At 35.3% G+C, this 18,564-nt stretch overlaps 1 protein-coding gene across 1 annotated transcript in view; it reads right to left on the reverse strand.

Annotated features, from left to right (window-relative positions):
• Window positions 1–3,178: 3,178 nt before the first annotated feature.
• DPH6 (diphthamine biosynthesis 6) overlaps window positions 3,179–18,564 on the reverse strand; it is a 328,274-nt gene continuing 312,888 nt past the window's right edge. The window contains exon 9 of the mRNA XM_057721520.1: window positions 3,179–3,204. Coding sequence (XP_057577503.1) covers window positions 3,194–3,204 — 11 coding nt within the window. The 3' untranslated portion in view covers window positions 3,179–3,193. The remainder of the gene's footprint in view (window positions 3,205–18,564) is intronic.

Genomic DNA, 18,564 nt, shown 5'->3' on the forward strand with positions numbered 1-18,564 from the left:
ATTCTTTTGCTGGAGATTACACAGAGAGGTAAAGCGTCTGTTATGTTTGTTGAATGACTACAGAATGTTTAAAATACTTCTGAGACAGAAAGGACTTAACAGGGTTTAGTTCAAAACACTTTTCACTGATTTTTTTCACTCACTGGACAGTGTTTATTTAATACGTTGCAAGGAATTATAGTGGGTAGGGGGAAGGCTCGAAATAAAGTTTGATACTGATGATAATTCTTAAAATTTTATTTATAAGTAAGAATCATCTTATGACATACCTTTGACTTCCAATGTTTGACACCAGAGCATAGGAACTGGCCTATACTATATTTTCTCCTGAGCTAAATGACATTGCCTTGTAAAGGAGAAGAGAACATCTTAGAGCTAAATGACATTGCCTTGTAAAGGAGAAGAAAACATCTTAATCTCAGGCTTTATGAAGAAGAGTGCCTGACGGGTGCTGTATGAATTTTCAGTATATTGTGTCTCGGAATATGCGTGCAGTACTATTTCAAGTCCTCTTTACTGATAATTTAATGCTGCCTCTAAATTTAATGCCTATTGCCTTTTCACCAGAAAGCAGTTTTTACTGATGATAATGATGATGGTCATTAGGGCCTTGGAGACTTTTAAAAGGATCTAAGGATGAATGAATAAATAAAAACCGTGATGACTCATTCTGCACCCTCTGCCGTTAGTATAATGCAGAGCTCAGCACAGTTTCTCTCCTCCACAAAACTGCACTTTTAAAATGTGTTAAACTTCTTTTTCAAACAAAATGAGTGTAATTTATTCAAAAATATTATGAGATTGTGAATTATCAGAAATCAAGTAGGCATGCTGCAGAAAGGAAATACATTTAACCTGGTTGATTTTTTTTTTTTCTCCTCTAAAACTGGTCCTCATAGAACAACCACCAGATTCTGTCAGGCTCTCTGTTTACTCCTTCCTCCCTGAATGAGAGGAGCTTGTTCTTTACTACATATTCATTGCTTTCTTTATCTTATGTTTTAAAGATATTAAAGAATGTCAAGTTAAATTTCCTTCTAATATTGCTTCAGGTTAAGTAGGGAAAAAGAGGATACTGGGACCTTACAGCGCCATCTTTTACATTATTAAATTAATACAGATTAATATTTCATATCACATTCATACTCATAAAAATGTGAAATGTATAGACCCTACCCTTAAATGCTAGCATACAGGTACAAAGAGATATATCCAGACTTATTTTTATGAAGACATATGTAGCAAGTATTTCTCCAAAACTAAAATTGTCCCAAGGTGGTTTCTGAGTGCCATTATGGTGCTTTATATTTTACAAAGGATTAAACTATGGAAATCCCAAGGCTGCAAAAAGATTCAGTTATGCTCATCAGGCACCGAGTTTATTAGTATAGTTTCTGTTTTTCCCTTTATGAGCCAATTTCAAAGCCATTGATAGGCTTCCTAATGACATGTGGAGGCAGTCACTTCTTTAATTTCCATACACCTATTTCCCCTTTCTTCTTGTAGCAGGCCCTGGAGTAGTGAAAAGGACACAGACTCAGAACGCAGATAATGAGGATTCTGTACCTTCCAGTCCCCTAAGGTGACGGATCTTGGGATGGTGATCAGAACCACCTGTGACTTGCTCTCTTTCCCATATTATAAAGATAATAATACCACAGGATTGGTGTGATGCATTGTTGTTATTCTGTTTAGTCTGCAAAGAAACAATCGCCAAAAGACTAAAGAGATGTTAGCTATAGAAAGGTTCTTGCTTTAGATAGTTTCTATATATTAAAATCAGTATTTAAACAAGAGGTAAATGAGCAGGGAGTTATTCACCTTACTTAAGAAGTATCTGATATAAGAAATAATGCATTTTAAAAGCTAACTTCCATAAAATGTTTGAAGCACAATTCAATTTGCAAATATTGAATTCAAATTCACTTATAGCAAGGCCTGAGGTACAACTGCATTTGAAAACCCACTGAGGGGCTTTGCACACAATTTAGGCTAATATGATAAAGGAATAGTATATCAAATTTGGATTGATCAATCTGAATCAAATTCAGTCAGTCTTATTTACATGAGCCTTGTCCAATGGAAACCAAAACTTCCATGGCCCTGGGAAGAGTGAGAACTTTCCACTGCTATTCAAACTGGAAATTAACCTGTTGGTAAGTTACGAGTACTGACTCTTGACCGTGAGGCACTTAAAGAGAATGAAGCATGCCTTTTGGTTCAGACCTCTTGTTTTAATTGCCAGCCACATGGTGCAATATGCCTAGCGCACACTGGTTGTTTCCGTCTCTCAGAAGGATGAATCAAAGCCATATTAGTTAAATGCCATTAGAACACGAATAGTGGGGGGATGAGACTTTGGCTCGCATTTTGTGTGTGTATCATGGAGTCAGATTTACATGGGGTTGTTCTAAATCCCATAAGTCATCTCCAAAGTATTCATGGTACTGTGCACACAAATCTATTCACTGATATGTATGTATAAATGTTTAATGTGTACAAGTATGGTTTGGAATATAGTAAAGAAGGTTATATAGTAGGAAAAAGTCTTTGAACACCAGAATGATTCATAAGGCAGTGAGAGAGTCACACAAAAGGCACAAGAGAGCTGGGATCAACAGAGGAAACAGTGGATTCACAACTCCCAGGTCACACTCACTCTCACTAACTGGACTGGAGCAAATGTCTCCACGCTACTTATGTTATTCTCTCTCTTTCTCTCTCAGACTCTCTTTGACAAGCACATATGATGTGATTCTACAGTGTGTACTTTCCTTTCACCTCTCTTAATAACAGTTCTCTTACCTGCTTGCAGTACATGGGCATTAATGCTGTCTTTTTCGTAGAATATTCTAAAACACAAGGGGGCAGCTTGGTTATCTTTGGAGAGTCTTCTTGCTTGTACAGACACAGTCATGAGGTCTTCTAGAGTCCTGTTTAAATCAGGTGGGGACATAGAAGGTGACGTCCATCTTAAAGAAATAGAGATAGATGCACTGGAAGCAGAACTGGAAGTAAAAGCTTCATATTCAATTTGAAAACCCTCAGATATTTTCTTCAAAGCAAATGCTTCCTTCTAGATGGCTCATCTGCCACTGCAATGACGTGCCACTCGACAGCAGCATGTCTGGGGAGATGGGGGACCACCACTACCACCAGGATGCTACCAGTGTCCCTGGCATTCTCATGACATTCATGTTCTTCCTGGGAATAAAAGAAAACAATCAAAATGTTAATGTCAGAATGGATCTGTTATAATTCAGAAACTATTAGATTTACATATACACACTTGAGGAAGAATTTAGTAGATTAAATAATTATGTAATAAATGGAAACAGGTTGAAATACAAGTGACACATAAAATATTTCAGTTTATAAGCTCCTAATTAATTAATTAATAATTCTTGCCCATAATTACCAATACAAACTAGGAGTCCTGTTATATATGTTTGCATTTTGAGTGTTTATTTTAATGTCTTTGGTAGAACCAAGAGAAAGAAAAGATTAAAATTCATATTCAAATACTATACATATGTGGGCTTAGACATTCAACTCACTGTGCATGCCCCAATCACATCTATTCAGCATTCAACAAATATCTGTCAGGTGCCTGCTGTGTGTCAGGTACTGGTTTAGGGGGTTAGGATCTGCCGCTGGACAGAAACATTGCTTCCATGGAGCCTGCATTATTCTAGCAACTTCATGGCAACTTATCTCACTGTTTTCCTGACTCTCTTCCTCACTAGATGAAGGCAAGGACTCTCCGAGTTTATTGTATTATCATGATTGGCACAGTGTCCAACTAGTAAACATTTGTTTAAAGAAATGAATAAACTGAGCAAATGCGAAGCGAAGACATGCCAATATATTTATTTTATCTTGGGTCATTATAATTATTTTGAAGCCAGGAAAAACTTGTCTAGAAGTAAAAGAATTGAAACCTTTGACATTATTTGGGAAAATTTGCCAAACAGGCATATGAACATGTCTTCAAAATTAAATGTAATCCTTTCTCCCCCTAAACTTAGTTTCAATCATTGAGTCCTTATATAACCTCTTTTAATTTCTAGGCCAATCTGCTCATTTTCTGACCAACAAGTCTATAATGAAAAAATCAGTATCAAAGACAAAATCACTAGATGATTTTTTCAAATAGAAAAATTAAACTGTTTGAACAATAGTGTTAAATATACACTCTCCATAAGCCTGAGATTACTTGGAGAAAAGATGCTTTTCTTGCAAACCTAAAATAGACACGCTACATTCTTAAGCTGCTCTTCAGAATTAGAAATAAAAATCTAGAAGACAAGGAAAGGGATTTTGGTGTTTTGAAGCCTCATTGATGTCTGTTTTTCATACGTGAAAAGGAAAAACCACAGCAATATTATGGTTTTGGTAAGAATATATCAGATGGACTTGAAAAATTCAGCAGCTAATTACTTTTAAGATGATCTTGGGCTGGAAAAAATTTTAAAGGGACATAGAGTTGGGGTACTTAACACTCAGTATTCAGGTTCCGTAATTCCTTTGCAAAACAAGATTAATGTGTGATTTAAAAAATGGTCACTGCCTTCTAAACATATGCATCTTTATTTAAACAGGTTTATATTTTCTGCCTCCAAGGTGCTTTATACTCAAATACCTATGCCATTCCTTTCCAAAGCACTGTTAGTTGTTTCTTTTTTTGTAGAGATCACAAGTCCACTTGATATTAGTGACTTATACTTTCCTATGCTTTGTGAGTGTGGGTAATAGCCTTTTTGTATACCAATTTGCTTACACTGCAGTCTATGCTGGTAATACTGTACATTGCCTGACCTCTGAATGGAAAAATAATAACAAGTTAAAACAGTCATTTTACCTGAAGTCGATAAGGCCATAACACTCACCCTGCTTTCAATTCACATGCTCAATTTTCATCCACTCACTCTCGACTTTGAGAGGAAGGAATAATGACAGGTTACAGGCACTTTATTTCAAAATTCACTCACAAAGTTATTGACAAGCATTTTTCACAGAAACAGCTCTTCTCTCTGACCCTCGTGAGCTGTTTACATGAAAAATGCTCTTCCTCATAGATTAATGAGAGTGGAACCTAATTCCATACCAAACATGTAGCAATTGCTTTAGCATCTCTGTTTTTGATATGGGAACAAAAATGGGGATAATTTGCCTCAAATTGCAGTCACTTCAGTCATAATAAAATCTCAGAGAGTACTGTTTGCTTTCAACTTTCATTAGGTGAGCTGGGGCTGTTATTAAGGTACCAACACATAAATGTTATATTAGCACTTAACAGAAGCATAGCATTCTCCTCTAGGAGATAAATTCTACCCTTGTCAATATAATTCCTCACTGAGTGCAGTAAAAGACTTTGAAAAGATGAAATAGTGAAGTTTTGCACGAGAGGAAAAGAAATACCTGTTCATTCAAGCTTAAAGGCCATTTTGCTGGCCCAAGGTACTAGGGTACTGTTTAGAAAAGAAGGCTCAGAGAAACTCTCCTAGGTCAAGTCAAACATTGAGACAAACTTTCAGACATGTTCTCTTTGTCCAAGATTGTTAAATCAGTTACTTTAAATTTCTGAATGCCTTCAACTGGCATTTCAACTCTGTGAAGAAATATAAGAATTTAAGGCCAAGATGGAGTTCATTTCCAGAGAGCAAATGCTAATCATTCTGTATAAACCACTGTACACACAACAGCCACACATTTCTTTTCTTCTTTTTTTTTCCTTTTGAGTATGGTAAGCCCTTTTAAAATGTAAGGTATTGTGTACATCATTGTGGTAGAGCTGCTAAAATTAAATCTGCCTTTATCCTTACTCTTACTACTGTGTTTTTTAGATTCTCTTAAAATAACTATCTCCAATTCAGAAAAGTGAAAAGTGCTATCACATTTAGAAAAAGAAGGACCATTTCTGTCCACCTCTCCTCATATCCCTTGCATTCTGGTAATCCCAAAAATGGCCTGTAAATGTTTACCGTGTCCAGACTTAAGAAGAAAACAAGTGTTAAGTACATTTCTGCTGAAACTTCAAAGTCCATGGATTTAGCAGATGTCCATTCATTTGTAACCAAGTTTTAAAACGGTAGTTTTTATACATGATATTTATATGAACAAAACAATGGTTTCCTCTTCAAGATAATTAAAATAATTTTCAATACATAAATAAAAAAGTAATACTTTTTTTTAAAAAACATAACTTTGGGGATAAAGAGAACTGTTTTATATGCCCACAGTTTTAGATGCTGGCAAACACTGTATGTGAAAGTTTATTGGCTTCAGGAATTAGAGTGAGTTTTTTTTGATATATATGTTTAAGCAATAAATTTAGGACCAGAGTCAGCAGTTTCTCAACCATTTCATTTAGTGGAAATTAAAATAGACTTTTCAGAGAGAGTAGCAGGGGCCTCCCATCTAATTAAAGCAAATACTCAACTAGAAGCTCTTCAATAACAGAGAATACATTTTACATATTTTTGAATCCTTAGCAGGTAGCATGGCGCCTGGTACTCAATAAGTCCTCAATGAATGTTTCATGCTAACACTTTTCTGGAGGGCAATTTAATCAAATTTCCCAGTGCTTATTAAATTTGACTCAAATTCCAAGTTTAGAAATTTAATCTAATAAAAGAGATGTGCACAAAGAAAATAGAGATATATAGGATGTTTATTGTAGTGTTATATATACAATAGCAAAAATTATTAACAACCAAAATATCGAACAGTGGAGTACTGGTCAAATATATTATAGTATATCAGATAATGAAGTCTTTTGATAGATAAACTATTAAAAACATGTTTACAAAGAACATTTAATTGTAAGGGAAAATAAAATGTATTGTGTGGGAGAAAAAGCATTTCAAAGAACAGCAGGTACAATTTTTTAAAATGCATGGATAATATGTGTACATATATACATGCATATATATCTAAGTGAGAGAGAAAAAAATTATGCGTTATAAGGAAAAAAACCAACAAATGCATGTTTCTTGCAAACCCCTGCTGGCTTGTAAAGATAGAGGGTGTTAAGATGGGTCCTTATTTACTGAGTGGAGAGATCTGTGTGAGGAGGCAGAGAGAAGAGGGGCTGGAACCAAGGACAGGCCCGGCTCTGTGCAGCGGGACTAAAGATAGGCAGGAAACTATGGCTGTTGGCAGTTAATAGGAATTAGGGGCATGGCAAAGAACCTAGGTATCTAATGGAGATTCTCTATTGAGTTTTTCTGTGCAGTATATATTGTGTCCTTCTCCTCTGCCTCCTCCTGAAAACTTCAGCAAAATCTTAATTTTTCTCTTATACTTTGTAAAGGTAGATTTTCTTTGAGGGGTGGTGACCAGGTGGAGTCCTGCTGAGGGGCAAGGAGCGAGGCTGCCTAAGGGGTCCACCCACATCAGGGATATCTTTAGGAAGGAAGATGCACCAAAATATGAAATAGTCATTAGCTCTGGGTAAAGAAAAAGGGGATTTTCATTTCCTTCTTTGTACTTTAATGGATTTTCCAAATTCTGTAATGAATATACATTACTATTGTAATCAGAAAAATTGTTTATTTTTAAATGTCGAATAAATAAGTGAACAATTCAATGAATGAATGACTTTAAAGAGTGGTAGTTTTAAGAAAGACTTTGAAGTATACTCTCAAATGGAAATTGCTATATTTACAATCAATGTAAGAAAGCTCAGAGCCTCTTTTCAATTTTGGGTTGCCTTTTGAAATGACACTTGGTTTTAGAATACACACACACACACATGTATTTTTGCCCAATGAGTACTATAAAGCCTGATTAGTCAAATAATAAATTTGCTTACTTTGTTTTCTTGAAAAAAAGAAAAACATGGATCTTATCCTTTGAAATTTTTTTTAGTAGAAAATAATATGTATTAGTTATGCCCACAATTAAGTAGGTATTGAAAGTAATTTTTAAAATTCTATTTCTATATATTTTCCATTAAAAAAGGGAACATAGCACAATAAGCACGTGCATTTAAGCAACTAACAAATGCAGTTGTGCTGACATTACTGTTCTTCCAATTGTCACCTCCAATGAGTAAGAATATTGATATTCACCAGACAACTAGGGCTTGAATCCTGTCTCCACCACTCACTGGCTGTGTGATCTTATTACCATCTCAGCATCATTATGAGAATAATATAAGCATTTTTAGATTCATCTAGATGATCACCTTATATTTGGATACTGCCACATATATTTATGACCATGTTTACTTTTGTGTTGATGCCAGTGAACATTAAAGTACCAATGGTAAAAGTGGTCATTTGCCACTAACATATACAAACATGGATACTGAGTATTGCAGTCATTCTTGTTCACTATTATTGCTATCAGAGTCTTTTGTCAGTTATAAGGACAAAATTCAGCTTTGTAGTAAAAATCCACCATTAAACATATTTTAATAGAATAAAACGTTAGCCTCCTAACATTTAATAAATTGTGATTATGATTTGACATCAAGAAATTATATTGCAGTATGATAATGTACTACTGGGTCTTGCATTAACAGGAGGAGAACTTAGATGGACTTAACGCATAAATGATGCCCTCCTGCCAAGTAGAGGCCAAAAGATATCATGACATTCTGCTCAAAAGAAGGTTTTACAATGGTTCACATAGAGAGAAATAGTGGGAGAAATGAGTCCTTGCCAATCACATTGCAATACAGCTATACCAGCCAGAAAAGAAGACAAACCATAGGAGTCAGTACTTACTTGGCTAGGAGATCACGAATCCTACCTTTTAAGTATTAACTTGCAGTAGTTCACTAGCAGTGTGTAGAAATAAATATCTAATAGGATATTTTTGTTTAATGATTTTATTAACCAGTGTTAGGATTATTAAAATGATTGTTCTAAATAAAGATGTATATATTTGTGTAAATTATATAATTTAAAAATCAATTACAACATGTGTCACAATAAATCAATGCTATAATTATAGTTGTAATGGTTTTGTAGGTTTATTTTTACTTACCCTTTATGTTTGTTTTGGTTGTATAAATAAAGGAGTTCACAGCTAGTTTTATAGTGTTACATATACAGGTAACACTATAAAAAAAAATGCAGGCCACAACTGGACATCTTCAAGAATTTTGTCTTACTTTCAAGAGTAAAAAGGTTGAGACATGCTATAGTAGAGTAACCTGATTTTCTTTGCAGAATGTTTCAAACCATGTCATTACCAAAAATAATGTGCAATTTTGTCTGAAGAGCTAATACATTTGGCTTCTATTCAAGAAGTAGGATAGCTTTGTGGATGATTATTGACAAAGACAATAATGAGAGTGGTGAGGATGATTCTACCAATTAAAGATGACCATCCTACTCCCCGGTGATAGGATGTGCGCTGACTTATACAGACCCATTGAGAATTGTCATCCAGTTATGACAAATAATGTGCATTTTCAAGTTTCCAGTTCTGTATTTATAAAACGAATGAACAATACCTACATGATTGCCTTAGAAAGTTAAGGTGAGGAGCAAAGGAATTTGTGAAAGTTATTTAAGTAGCAAGAGTCTATAGCTATAAAAAATGATATTTGTGAAAAAATATTTGCAAATGAGTCAACAGACAAAGGATTAATCCCCAAAATATATAAACAGTTCATCCAGCTCAATATCAAAAAATTAAACAACTCAATCAAAAAATGGGCAGAAGACCTAAGGAGGCATTTCTCCAAAGAAGACATACAGATGGCCAAGCGGCACATGAAAAGCTGCTCAACATCACTAATTCTTAGAGAAATGTGAATCAAAACTACAATGAGGTATCACCTCACACTGGTCAGAATGGCCATCATCAGAAAATCTACAAATAGTAAATGCTGGAGAGGGTGGAGAAAAGGGAATGCTCCTGAACTGTTGGTGGGAATGTAAATTGATACAGCTACTACGGAGAACAGTATGGAGGTTCCTTGCAAAACTAAAAACAGAGTTACCATATGACCCAGCAATCCCACTCCTGGGCATATACCCAGAGAACACAGTAATTCCAAAAGACACATGCACTCCAGTGTTCATTGCAGCACTATTTACAATAGCCAGGACATGGAAGCAACCTAAATGTCCATCAACAGATGAATGGCTAAAAAAGATGTGGTACGTATATACAATGGAATATTACTCAGCTGTAAAAAGGAATGAAACTGGGACATTTGTAGAGACATAGATGGACCTAGAGACTGTCATACAGAGTGAAGTGAGTCAGAAAGAGAAAAACAAATATCATATATTAACACATATGCAGGATATAGAAAAATTGTACAAATCAACTGGTTTCAAGGCAGAAATAGAGACAAAGATGTAGAGAACAAGCATATGGACACCAAGGGAGGAAAGTGGGGGGGGGGGGGTTGGGGTGGGATGAATTGGGAGATTGGGATTGCCATATACACATTATTAATAAGAAAAAAATACCAAATTGTACACTCTAAATATATGCAGTTTGTCTGTCAACTGTATCTCAATAAAAGTTCTTAAAAATAAAACAGAACAAACAAAAAAATGATATTATTATTTCACTAAGAATAATCTCAGGGTCTATTTACTCTCTGAGTTCTTGTTGCTTTTGTCTGGGTGATCAGGTATAGGTTATAAGAGTTGGACATAGGTAGTTCATTAGTTCTTGACTATAATAAAATAGTGTTGCTGCAACCTGATTGTTTTCAGAGGCTACACATCGCTAAAACTTTGGCACTTTTTGGAGGATCAAGGAAGCATTCAAAGCAAAAAATACTGTTACACTTCTTTGATAAATGTAAAGCATATTGGTATAGATGCACAACACAAAACAAAGACTATATCTCCTGAAGCTGTAGCCCACATTACAGAAACTGAGAAACAATTCCAGCTTTACCACCTGAGCTTCTGCCCTTGAATTGATATTAAGTAACCATATCACTCATTATAGCCTCTAATCTCCCTTGCTGATACCTTTTAATTTTTAAACAGTCCTACTTTACAAATCATATCCTCTTTCATGTGTTCTCTCAGCTAAAAAATTAATTTTGAAAGCAAAATATCTAAACAGTAAGCATAATAAGAATGAAACAGGTTAAAGCTCATTAGCAGCAGGGAGCAGATGTAGTAAAACTCTGCCAATTCCCCTACATTTCCTTCTCAGCAGGGACTGGGCACCAAGCTGTGAGTTAGTTCTATAGCACAATGCTTGGCTGCTGTTTCAGCAATTGCACCTTATTGCTTCAAGTATAATACTAAGAATTCACTTTGATTTTTGATTTTTCTTTGCAATAATAATGTCTAAAAGGACCCTGCAGAGCTAAAATGTAAAGCTAAGCACCAAGTGCCAGCTAATCAGGAGATTATAAAATTGTAATTGATAAGAAAATAATTATAGATTATAAAGTCATTTTATCTTTTAAAAATGTTAACTTCTTGACAAACAGAGGCACCAGACTGTGGATGAAATCTGTAATTGCTCAAGTTAAATTTCCTTGACGTATCATGCAATATCTAACTTTCAGAATGTTTTACACTACTGGTAAAAGATAACTCTGTAAGGAGCAAAGCAATACACTGGTTATGACATAAACTAAAAGCAAATGAATTCTGTTAGAAAAAACACAATCTCAAATCATTAAACTAGGATTTCTTCCTTCATGTGCAATGTTAAAATAGATAGAACTATCTTTTAGGAAACAGAAATATCAACCAAACTGAGGTGCCTACAGAGGTGAATGTTAGCAAGGCTTTATTTAAAAATCTTTCCCACAGATTGGAATCCTTTCCTGGGGCAAAAAGTAGTACTTAGGTGTGCCAAAACACTGTTGGAGGGACAAACTGTCAGCATAAATTCACCTGCTAGATTCTGGATGTCCACGATAGATTGTTGGGACACAATTTGTTCAGCAAAATAAACACATGCTGTAGAACCCAATGCATGTAATTTCCAACAAATCAAACTGCAACAGATGTAAATGTAACAATCAATAAATTTATCTGCATATTCTTACAATTCTGTTAATTACTCTCAAAGCTGATGCTCTATGTTTGTTTGCTGTGTTTGTGTAGGTTTAGTTTTTGCAATGGATTCATTCAGTCAAGTCTGATAGACAACATGCTTTTAGAAGAATGACATTAACAGTGTTCTAGGAAAGCTACTCTAAATCTTTCAAAGAAAGAAAAAGAAAGTAAGACATACAATAACTGGGAGAGTGGAACCCATATTCTGAGTCTTCTAGGCTACAAGAATAAATTCATAATCCTTCTTCTGCAAAGTAATAGGATTGGCATCAAAGCCTGGAGCAGAAATAAATTTACAAGCAAGGTTAATTAAACTTCCCCCATTTTGTGGAAATTCAAGTGGCAAGGTCTCAAGGATCGTGAAAAGCTGACCTAAAAAAAGTCACCTATGTACTAAGGTTGATTGATCGCTCTGAATTGCTTGACCCATTTTCCATTGGAAAAGGAGTGAAACTGGGTTTCCTGACACGTCTCCTTTAATACAAACATTTTTGTGTATCTTCAGATACAACTTGGTCCCATGAGTTTATATCATTTAGATCATGCCTTTGGAAACCTGGGTTATTCTTCAAACACAATAGGTTGTAGGTAACATTTGAAGTCATGGTAACAGTCAACTAGGACTTGTGTGTCCTTAAAGGGTACTCAGACAGTAGGTCACTGTGGTATTAGCATTTTGGTGTGCAGTTTCAACAGCTCTAAACACAATTGAGCTCCTTTAGCCATCTCCAGCATAGATCATGTAGGCAATTTAAGGTTCTCCATTGGAAGTATGGAACTGAAAACTTCCAGGGAATTCTGCTTTAAGGTTTCATTAGATATTGACTAAGAGTAATAAAACTGAATTGAAAGAAGAGATACACATGTAGAAAAATTGGCAGAAAACAGAGCTCTAATGTGGTAGAAAAACCCAATCCACAGCAAATCACTAAGAAACAAACAAACAAAACCAAAACAGTGCTGTCTAAAATATTCAACAGGTATGTAGACCTGAACAAATGCTGACATTATATCTACCTTTTGAAATAATTTCATCCTACCTGAAAATCAAATGACAAGAAAAGAGTAATAACTACAGAGTCCCTGAAAGCTGTCAGACCATCAGGACTGAAGGGATGCCTATCAAAGCACAGTTCTGCCGACTGGCCTTGTATGAGGAGGAGAAAACAGCAGGATACTCAACAAACTGAAGTATAGTGTTCTAATGTGTGATATTTCCGAACAGAGAGGGCAGAGAAATGCTCTAAATTACTATTGAGGCAGAAACTGGAGCAATCTGGATTTCACTGTAGATGACTATGACATTAGGTGACAGAGCAGCCTGGTATGTAGCTTCAAGGAATGGAGTAAGGATCTTCAGTAAAAAAACTTCAGGCTGATTACTGCCTAGATCCCATTTTGGCATGCAGGATCTTAGTTGTGGCATGTGGGTTCTCTCTCTTTTTCTTTCTTTCTTTCTTTCTTTTTTTTTTTGTTGCGGCATGCAGGCTTCTTAGTTGCAGCATGCATGTGGGATCTAGTTCCCCGACCAGGGATCGAACGCGCAGAATCGAGCATGGAATCTTACTCAGTGGACCACATTGGAAGCATGGAATCTTACTCACTGGACCACAAGGAAAGAGTTGCAAATAGTGATAAACCTTTCAGGTAGTAGCCACTACTAAATAAATGACAATTTTCACATGAAAATTTCTGAGTGCAGAAAGTATTAAAAATCATAGAATTATTAAAATGTAGGATTGGACAAAGCCATAGTCATCATCTCTTAAATCTTCTCATTTTGTAAAAGAGAGATCTGCAGAAAAATCTGCCTTGCTCACTAGTCAGAAGCAGAGTTAGCACTTGAAGCCACATCTCTGTATGCCTGGTCTAGCCATAAACCGTCCTCACAGTGCATTTCAGAATGCATCAGCTTTAAAATAGAGGTGTAACCTCTTAAACTAGAAGAAAGCCTGTATAATTCCTTTATCTCTTCAAAGAAAATCTGGAGTGAAGTCAGTGTGCAAGGTATGAAATCTGTATACTCAGTTAAAACCTTCAAGGGCTTATCTGTAAGAGGCTCAAAACACAGCATGTGAAATAACGCAAGAAATGGAACTACATCCTTTAAAAGTGCACCTGTACTTCTTCCTCATATGTTTGAATTTGGTTGGTCAAGCATTGTCTGTCAGAAGTTCTTAAATAATTTATTATTTTTTAAACTGTGGGATTTGTAATGAATTTATCAAGTGCTTTTAATGTTACCCAAATGCTTTAAAAAATAAAAGCAGTGTATTAAGGGCTTATTCAAGGGCTTATTAAATATATGACCCTGATGATAGCTTTGAAATTCTAATCCAGTTCTATCATTTTTAGTCTACTCCAAAGGCTTATTTTGATCTTGAAGGACCTTCAGAGGTCATCTTGTCCAACCCTTTCATTTCAACAAGTAGGCTCTCTCTTAACTCACCTCCACAAGAGTAATCCTTTCTACTCTCTTTATAAACACTTCATTGATACTCATGGAAGGATGAATTATTTAGGCTGCTAGCTCTTCTCCAGATTCCCACCACTCTGTCCCTACCGGCTGAGTTGTGCACTGACAAATAATCAGGTGTCTTTATTTCAAACTTGAATGTGCTAGTTGCAATTGTTATTCATGCTTTTTTTACTTTCTCTTAAGTATTAAATATTCGTATGGAATATGAATGTGAAACAAAGCAGAGTTGTTTCTACAAAAATTAAGTTGAATATTTTGGATAGGCTTTACAAAAGTGAGCTGTTATAATATGTTGTCAGTGCTGGTGAGGATATAGTGAAATTGAAAATCCTTTTTGCTGTTGGTAAAAATGTAAAATGGTGCAGCTGCTATGGAGAACTGTATGCAGGTTTCTCAAAATGTTAAAAAGAGAGAAATACTGTATGATCCAGAAATCCCACTTTTGGGTATTTACCCAAAAGAACTGAAATCAGAATCTCAGAGAGATTCCTTCATTTTCATATTCATTGCACCATTTTCACAATAGCCAAGAGGTAAGAACAAACTTAGTCTTCATCAAGGGATTAATGGATAAAGAAAACAGGATATATACATACAATGGAATATTATTCATTTATAGAAAAGAAGAAATTTCTGTCATATGCTACAGTATGGATGAACCTTGGGTACATCATGAGAAGTGAAATAAGCCACTCACAGAAGGACAAATACTGCATGATTTCACTTATACAAGGTAGCTGAAGTAGTCAAACTAATGGAAGCAGAAAGTATGCATAGAATGGTGGTTGCCAGAGGCTGGAGGAGTTGTTGTTCAGTGGGCACAAAGTTTTAGTCATGCAAAATGAAAAAGTCCTAGACATCTGATGTACGACATTGTACATGACAGGCATCTTATTACAAGGTGTGGAAGGCACATGAAATTGGAACTAAGATTTGAGTTCAAAGCCTGACTCTGTAATATCTGCCTCATTAAGTTGCCTAGAAGATTAAATAGCAGGCTACTGACACATGGGAGGTGCTCAATAAATATCAGTTTCCTCAAATATATCATTGCATTGATTCACCATGACAACTGACAAGTGGTACTATTATCCTTATTTTATAATTACACAGCTAATAATTTGGAAAGCCTGCATACAAACCCAGGTCTGTCTAAAGCTTGAACCTTTCTACTACAAGACACTGTTTAATCACAGTGTAATTCTGAGTGGGATACCAGTCAGAATGATTTAGCTATGTTAAGTTGTAAATGCACTGCCAATAGCTGAATGCATTGATATTAACTGCTGAAAATGAACTGGACAGAATTGCCTAGTGGTGTCCATTTATAAGTTGCGGAATGGCTGCCAGATGCAATGGTTTAAATTTCATTAGTGTTGTGTTTGTGCCTAGTTGTTTTGGGGGAGGTGGTCAATAATTACTTATGTCCTACTGCTTCTTGGGTCTGCCTTGTTATTATTGCTTTATTATATTTTATGATTTAAAAAGCAGTCATACAAAGTAATTTAATTAGAAGTTTAAAAGAAGGCAGTGTCAAGGGCACAATCCTACTTTCACCAGTTAGAATTCATGATTTCTGTCCATTCTGATTTCAGAACAATTGCTCTGGGATTTGAAGAAGCATTAAAAGGATGGTATCAGTAAGAAAGTACTATTGTTATTAGTGTTGTTCTGCTTTTCCAATTTGAAGACCATCATGGCTGGAGATGATAGAAACAGAATAGGAAGTAAATGATGACATTTTCTTTCAACTTTTAACTTTACAGTATGCTTCCCAAGCAGTCAGATGAGCACTCCTTTGTTTTAATTCTTGCTTTAAATGTTGCATTAAAATGACTTATCATGATTAAATTTTTAGCACTGTCACCAGCTTTAGTTTATACTATATTTTAGTTTCTCTGTCACTATTCTTATGTTTGTACCACAAAGGTAACTGTGTTCTTTTCCCCTTTCTACTTTTTTTCATATTCCTTTAGCTTCTGAGAGTCCATTCTAATGACTTAAGACCCAGAAAACCCCAAATCTAGAATTATCTTCTAAACTTGGAATTATCTTTCCTTGTTTTGACTTTATTGCATTTATTATGGCATTGATTATAATTTACAGTATATTTGCAAATTCCTTGAAGGTGACTTTGTAATATTTTTCTCAAAAATAGTTTGTTCAAAATTTTGATGAATTTCGAGATGTATTATTAATCACTTTTTAATGAAGCCAATGACAAGCAAAAATATGAATTCAACAGGCCATATTTCACTTTGTGTCAAAGGCATTTTACATCAAGATGACCCATACCTTGAAGTATATCCCTTTGTCATAAAACCAACTAAGCCCTCTCTGGAGACAATCCGTTTGTTTTTCTCTGCTGCTCTAATGGCAAGTCCTTCTTTAAGTAGCAACCCCAGACAGAAGAATGAATTACTCTTCTACTTAAATAGTGATGCAAACAACCACCAGTTTTGAAGGCCTTCTCTGCTTCAGGCATTGTACTTGTCATTTGGAACAAATGATATAATTAAAGATTAGTATGGTTAACTAACTTGCTCAAGAAAGAGGCAGAATAGGGAAATAGATCAAAGTCCATTTCACGTCAAAGTCTGTGCTCTTGCGCTATGAAAACCTTCCTTGACACTCACTCTCCCCACTGCTAAGATGACTATAACTTCTAATAAAGCTGCTGGGAATAATTTGTTTAATTGATTTGTGCCCTGCCTTATTCTAGAAAGGATTTAAGATGGGAGTGAAACACAGTCACGTACTCTTCCATGGTGAAAAAAAATGGGTTTTAGATTTTACAGCCCCAGTTTAAATTCTAGGACTCTTACTTGGTAGCTGTAAGAAATCTGTTTCCTCATTAATAAAAGGGAAAAATACTACCTAACTCCTGGTGCTGTTGGGAGAACTATAGGAAGTAACATGTAAAGCTCCTGGCTTAGTGGCTGGTACAAAGTAGATCACACATATCAGTTCCCTCTTCATTCTACCCTGTCCTTTGACCACGACCTGCTTCCCTCTAAGGAGGGAATAGTCTCCTCTTTGAAGGCAGACTAGCTTTACTTTTCCCTATCGACAATTACTGTCAAGTTTAACCATTATTTCCCGACATGTGTGAACAGTTGTAAGTCTTGCTCCAAGCTTTAGGAAAGGTCTTTAGTGACCACATACTTCTTGATACATAGGATGTAGCCATATAACCTGGGATTTGGGATTAAGCTTGAGTATTGGTCTTAATAGGGTTCTTTGCTGCTTCTTGATGTATATACTAAGATACAGATAACTAACTGACACTGTTTTATAAGACTGTTGAATTTGAACATTTATAGCAGCTCTACACAATTTTTATGCCTCTATAACATCAATATCACTTATTTATTTACTGACAGCATTTATCAAGCAGCCACTATTTGCCAGGCACCATGACAAGAAACCATGTGATGATAAGGAATGAACATAAGGCAGGCAAGGTACAGCTATCCAGAAACCACCAATCTTGGTGGTGGGGGTGGGGGGGGAGGGATGAAACAGAGATATAAGTTAATACTGTAACTCAGAAATGATATGTGCTATATCGAATTATATGAAACGTTCTAATAGATCAAAGAGAGTGTATCACACATTTATAACACTAAATGCTTATCTTCCATCTCAATACCAGTAACAAGGGCAAATATAATGTAAGTGTTAAGAAAGTAAACACAATATCTATGACTAATTTCCAAATAGTAAAATATTTACATAAATTAGTATTATTAAAACAAAAAGGGAGTGGAGGTTGTTTCAGACCTCCCCTCTTTCTAAGAACAATGCAAAGAGAGAAATTGGTACATTCAGTAAATCTGACTTTGGTAAATGATCCCAACTTTACAAAAAAGACAAGGGTTTTTCATTTAACAAAGAAAATCATATCAACAGACATGCAAACCTAAGATGAATCAACAATATTTGGATACTGTTTAACTTCTCTAATTATGGTTTAATAATTTCTCATATATAAGTCCAGCTTTACATTTTTCTCTTTCATTTTTGACTTTCACTTATTAATCTAGATGGTCATGGCAGTTCTTCTTTGGCTGCAATGAA

This window comes from Hippopotamus amphibius, chromosome 2, assembly GCF_030028045.1.
Source record: "Hippopotamus amphibius kiboko isolate mHipAmp2 chromosome 2, mHipAmp2.hap2, whole genome shotgun sequence".
Lineage (NCBI taxonomy): Eukaryota > Metazoa > Chordata > Mammalia > Artiodactyla > Hippopotamidae > Hippopotamus > Hippopotamus amphibius.